The 6,520-nt window shown below is 39.9% G+C and overlaps 1 protein-coding gene across 1 annotated transcript; it reads left to right on the plus strand.

Annotated features, from left to right (window-relative positions):
* The first annotated feature begins 4,973 nt into the window (after nt 1-4,973).
* Nucleotides 4,974-5,457, plus strand: LOC102537096 (nuclear cap-binding protein subunit 2-like). The gene is given in 2 exon segments (XM_015247803.2): nt 4,974-5,204; nt 5,206-5,457. Coding segments are annotated over 2 exon segments (483 nt in total).
* Nucleotides 5,458-6,520: the final 1,063 nt, after the last annotated feature.

Consider the following 6,520-nt stretch of genomic DNA (forward strand, 5'->3'; position numbering starts at 1 on the left):
CATGATCCACTTTATTCTCAGCAGATGACCTCCCTTCTTATTCCAGTATGCAAATATAGGGCATCAGATGCTAACTTTCAATTTCCTGCCTTTACCCAACCCTGCCACATAGGTGTATGCCTGCTTGTCCTAACCCCCTTTCTTCTTGTCTTGCAGGAACTACTTCTATGCTTTGGGATCCGTACCCTCCTACCTCCTTGGTGACCTTTCTTCATCAGTTATCCCCTCTCTCTTCTGTATCTTCAATTATCTTTTCTCTTTTTACTGGCTGCTTCCCATCAGTGTTTAGATATACACAACTTTCTCCTATTAAAAAAAAGAAGCAAACAAACCTCTCCTTCGACTCTGATGTTCACCCTATTTCTTTTCTTCCACTATCACAGAAGCTTTTCAAAAGAGTAGTCTACACTCATTGTCTCCATTTCCTCATCTTCCATTCAAAACCCAGTAACCTCACCCTCCCCCCCACCTCCAGTCTGGCTTTTCTGACCCCAGAATACCACTGTTACTGCTCTTGTTAAGGAAACCAATGACATCCTGATTGCCAAATCCGACGAACAATTTTAAGTCTTTGTTTTACTAGACATCTCCCTGCTGCATTTAACATCTCACTCTCATGCCACTTCTGTCCTCATGCCTCTCTTAAAAATGCCTACTCCTTGTCCTTGGTGATGCTGCTCCTCTCCTGATTCTACTCACTCCTCTCTAGTTACTCCTTCTTATGCTCCTTTGTGGACTCTTTCTCTGCCACCCCTTAAATGCTGGTCCTTTCCAAGATTTTTCTCATTCTATATCTTTCCCCTAGATCATCTCATCCAACCCCATGGTTTTATCTGCTGTGCTATTGACTCCCTTCTCTGTATTTATAGTCCTAGATCTGTCTCTTTTTCTCTCTCCAGATCTCTCTTGTAAGCTCCAAGCCTGGATACTCAATTGCAACCAAACGTGTGGGACATGTGTCCCACGGGTACCTCAAAACCAAATTCAGTGTGTCACAAATTCAACTTCCTTTTCAAATCTGCTCCTTCTCCTCTATCTACCCTATTAGTACCATTTTGGTGATGCAGAACTCTAGCCACACAGCTGTCCAGACCTGAATCTTAGGAGTCATTCTAGACTCTTCATTCAACCAGTTACCAAGACCTATTAAGTCCATCTTCTAACTATCTACCTGGTATGTCTTTTCTTTATGCTACTACATTGTGTTAGTACAGACTCTCCAGCATCTCTTTTTTTAAACTACTAAAATAGCTTCTTAAATGGTCTCCCTGATCCTTGGCCCACTCCCCTTTAATCTGTTCTCCATATTGGTGCTAGAATGAGTTTTCTGTAATGCAAATTGGATCACATCACTCCTCTTCTTCAAGCACTATAGCATGGCTCCCCACTGCTTACCAGAACAGTCCAAATGGCTCCACGTGTCTTACAAGGTCTTTTGCAACCTGACCCTGACTACCCTTCTAGTCTTATCTTCTATAATCCTTTCCTTATCTTCTTGCCCAACTAATGTCAAACAGAACACACCATTATGACCCCATGCTTTTGTACACACTGTTCTCGCTGCCTAGAATGACCCCTTGTTTTCTAGTCAAACCCTTGTTCAATTTTCGAAATTGGACTTGGTGTATCTCTGGATAGATATACAAGAAACTAGTGACAGTGATTTGCCTCTGCAGAGAGCTGGGTGGTTAGGGCACATGGGTGGAAGGCAGAGTTTCTTTGCAGATCTTTTCATACATTTTCTATTTTGTACCACAAATCTGAATTGGTGACTCAAAAAATAGATACAATGCAATCATTTAAAAAAAAAAGACTTGGAGATCATGTCCTCTAGAAAGTTGTCTTCCCCTTTGAATTCCCCCTCTGTAGTTTTCTCTTCCTTCTCTGTGTTACCTCTGGGCCTAGAATGTGCTCCTGTAAGCAGAATAATCACATTGTGTTGTAATTTATCTTGTAAGTGGTCTATTTCCCCAGGTTATCAGCTCCTCAGGGGCAGGGGCTGCACCTTATTTCTTATTTTCCTAGACTCTAGCACTGTGCTCCATAAATGTTTATTGAATAAATGAAGAAATGAGTGAAGAAATGAATGAACTCTGGGATGCCCCCTTTATAAAACATGGCTCTCAAGCCTGTGTTTTTTCCAGATCACCTTCACTCTGTTCTTTAGCCATGTGTGGAATCTAAAAGTAATACTTCACATTTATTCCTAAGTATCATCCATCACCCTGTCAGTTTTGGTTCAGCATCATCCAAGACTGCCCAGATCTGTTCAAAGTCTCTCCTATCTCTGTGTCATTGGCAGATTTGATATGTATTTATGTGTCCTATTCTGAGTCACTGAATCACAGTATTGGAATAATTTGTCTAATACTGCTGTTTTAGGAACATATCAGTGTGTTAAGTACTGCACTAGGTGTTTTTACATATGACACTGCCACAGCATTTGCTGCAGGGTAGGTACTTTGATCCCCAGTTTACAGATGAGGATATTGAAGTCAATATGGTTAAGTACTTTGCTCAGTGTCACATTGCTAGTAAAAGCTGAGATTTGAACTGAGGTCTTTTGACTTCAAAATTTATGCTTGTTTCATAACACAACACTGGCTGAAAGTCCACTGCTTGACTACCGGGCAAGTGCTTCTCCAAGGTTGGCTTGAACTCCTCAGTGCCTAGTGCTCATTGCTCCCCCAAGGCAGCCCGTTCCATCTTTGGACTGCTCTGACCATTTTAAAAGCTCTTGTCTGTAGTAAGCCAAAATTATAAATGAGCTGAACCAGACACAGCCAAGAATAGAGCTTTTTGGCTCACTCCTAGAACCTCCCTTCTAGTCTGACACCAAACCATTTGTTTGTTCAACTAGTTACAGACTCATCTCAACAAACAGCTGGAGCTCCCAGCCTATATTTTGCCATCTCATCTACAAGGAAATTATGGAAAACTTTGGCCAATGTCTGAATAAATGAAATCCATGATAGCTATCACATTCTCCGATCTGCCAATCTAGTAACCAACCAGATCCAAAAAAAAAAAAAAAGGAAATGAGATCTGGGAGGGAAATTTGTTTTTTAACAGGGCAATTTGTCAATGACTCAAAGTAATGAGTTTCCAGCGGCAGATTTTCAGACATCATTGACAGACTGTCAGGAAGATGATTTTTGGGCAGTAGACTTCCTACTACTCTTCAAATGACATCTAAATAGGCAGGGCCCCTCATTTTCATTACTTTGAATTGTATAGCACTGTCATTTGTACCTGGTTTTATTTAGGCTTCTATTTCTGTTTTCTATGCTTTTATTTTTCTTTGTGTTCTGCCCTGGTACATATTTTCTCTGTGTGGCCCATTTTCTAAATTTCTACATCCTCCTTCCAAACACACACACACACACACACACACACACACACACACACATCCTCCTTGTCGTTTGAAAATCAGTGCACACAGCCCCTTCTTTGGATGCCATCTCTGGTGCCCCCAAACTGGGTAACTGTTTCTCTTCCTGTGTGATATCGTGGAAAGTGCACACAGTGTCCAACACCAAGTAGATGCTCAAGAAATGTTAGTTCCCTTCTTCCTTTCCCTATGTATATTGCTAAAATAGTATTGGTCACACCAGATTGTGTTTTCTTCTTTACCTGTCTGGCTTCGTCACCCAATTCTGAACTCATGTGTTCTTTCATTGAACAGATATTTATTGCATGTCTACTGTGTGTGCAAGTCATCATTCATGCTAGGTGCTGGGGATCCAATAATTTCTGAAAATCATACTTTCACTGTGTCTTTTTCATTGTTGCATTCATAGCACTTAGCATAGTGCCTAGCAAATAAAGAGTGCTCATGAAAGGTTTGTTACGAGAATGCACTTTTCCTCAGCAGAGTTTCTCCAAGTGTGGTCCTTGGACCACTTGCATCTGGATCACCGAAGGGTGCAGGTTAAATGTTAAATGTCAGTTCTTAGATCTTGCTCTAGAAGTGCTGAGTCAGAATCTCCTAAGGGTGGGCTTCAAGAATCTGCATTTCAATCTCACTCTCTAGTTACCTCTTTCACACTAAAATTTGGGAACCATTGCACAATAGGAGATGGTAGGGTGGGGTGAACTAATCCACATTTTTCTCAAATTTTTTCAGTGTAGCTAAGACCAGTGGAATCATTTTTAATGCCTTTGACTGCAGTAGGGAAATTTAGTAAAGGGGGAAAAGGTCATTAGTTAAAATTCTCTGAGAGGGTTTTAAAAAGACACTTGGAATATCCAAACAATTAAATAAAAGCCTTTCTAAAGTCTGAGGTGACAAGTGGAATTAGTGTTAATAAAATCTAATCTTGATTTGAGTCAGATTTATGATGCCAGACAAGTTTCATTTTTATAGAGCTTCTTGTATACTTAATAGTATAGGGACTCTTTGCTTAACCTAACAATACAATACAATACGTTGATTTGCATACTATAGACTTGAGTCACAAATTTATTACTTTAAATTATGAGAGAGCATGTCACAACTGTATTTGTGTTTGACTCCGATTATGTATGCAATTTATCTGATGTCTAGTCCTTGATCAGGGATGGTGGCAGTGCTTCATGAAAATTTGATCCATTTTACTGTTTTATGCCGTATTTTCCAAGAGCAGATTAAATTATTAAATGTGTTCTTTGGTAATAGATGAAGTCTGTAAGAGATGAGTGAACCAAAGGCAGAGTAACTTCCCTTTCAGGAAGACTTGCAAAATTGGATTTTATGACCAAGTCCGTGGGGCTTGGAGCTTTCCATTTTGCATTTGCCTTGATGTGATCCTCATGGTCAAGAGCTGTCTATGTATCTGGGCACAAACTTCTTTAAATAGACACAGGTTTATATTTCTGTTTCCCTTCTTGTAACTTTACTTCTTTTTAACAATTTAATTTAGGGTTTCTTTGCTGGTGTCACTGCTGCTAAGCTGGATCGGGAACTGCTGCCCTCACAGTGCCTACTGGGCACTATGTCCAACGACCTGAGAATTCTGTGCAGTGATTCATCCCTAGTGCTGAGTGAGTACCAGGACCAGCAGTTTAGTGGCAACAATGAGTATGAAAAATTATTGATGGAAAGGTCCACACTCTATGTGGGGAATCTTTCCTTTTATACAACTGAAGAGCGAATATTCGAGGTCTTTAGCAGATGCAGTGATGTTAAGGCTGTATTTATGGGCCTGGATAAAATAAAAAAAAATGACATGTGTTTTTTGTTTTGTAGAATACCATAACAGAGCTGATGCCCAAAATGCCATGTGATTCCTAAATGGAACCCATTTAGATGACTATATTATCTGCACAAATTGGGGTCTAGGCTTTAGAGAGGGCAGACAATATGATTGTGGCCCATCTGGGGGCCAGGTCAGAGATGAGTTTCGTGAAGACTTTGATACTGGTAGAGGAGGCTTTGGAAGACAGGCTCAGGCCTGTGATAGGAGAGGAATCCGCTAGGGAAAAGCTTGCAGCTCTGACCCTTCAGTAAGTCTATTAAAGAACAACACCAGGTCAGCAAATAGCCCATTTCATAAGAAATTTAAATTATTGTACTTGCTTAGCAGAAACCTTTGTAATGTATTTTTCTCTTTGAAACATTATTAAATGGCACAAACAAGAACAAAAAAAATGTTCTTGTCTTAATTTTGAAGCTGATTGTCAGATTATCAGTTTGACCATCAGGTGGTCAACAGGGAAGTGTTCTTCAGAAATAAATTAGATATGTGAGATATGAGTCAACCAAAGCACGACTTCCCTTTCAGGAAGACTTCAGTTGAATTTTATGACCATGTTCCTAGGGCCTACAATGATCAATTTTTTAGACTTTGCATAAAATAAAAAGTCAAATAATTAGAAATTTAAATAAAATCATCAAAAGAATACAAGCACATTTTTTAAACTGTTGAAAAAACCTGGAAGAGTTTACTATGAAAGCAAAAATCATCCTGCCCCACCTCTTCCTACCCCAAGGCCTATTCCCTGGGCAATAACTTTCAATTATTTTAGCAGGATTTTTCCTGGTAGTTTCCTCCATATTTCTAAATAACATGACTGCTTATACTATTTATTTTCATTTTGAATATCATCTACTGACTCTGCTTTTATAGATGAGGGTTTGGCTCACTCACACCCCCATTTGCACCCCTCTTCTCTCCATCTTCTCAATATACTTTATAACTCTTTACTCACCGTTTCTATTGTTACATAACATGGGTTAGGTTATGCTGTAATAACAAACAACCCCTAAAGCCTTAGTGGCTGGAAATCACTAAACTCCATTCCTCACACTACATTTCCATTGCTGATTGCCTGGAGGCTCTGCTCCATGTCACGATCATTCTCCTTCTGGGGCCCAGAAAGCTTAGCCACTATCAGTAGTGTGAATTAGTTATGGCAATTCCCTCTCTCTTGCTGGTGATTGGCTTAGGAATCCAGGCTTAAGCCAATCAGAGGTTTACAATCCTGTGATGATCATTATTAATAAAGTCAGAGGTGCACAGTGACCAATGGGGACCCCAAT

Source organism: Vicugna pacos, unplaced genomic scaffold (genome assembly GCF_048564905.1).
Source record: "Vicugna pacos unplaced genomic scaffold, VicPac4 scaffold_209, whole genome shotgun sequence".
NCBI lineage: Eukaryota > Metazoa > Chordata > Mammalia > Artiodactyla > Camelidae > Vicugna > Vicugna pacos.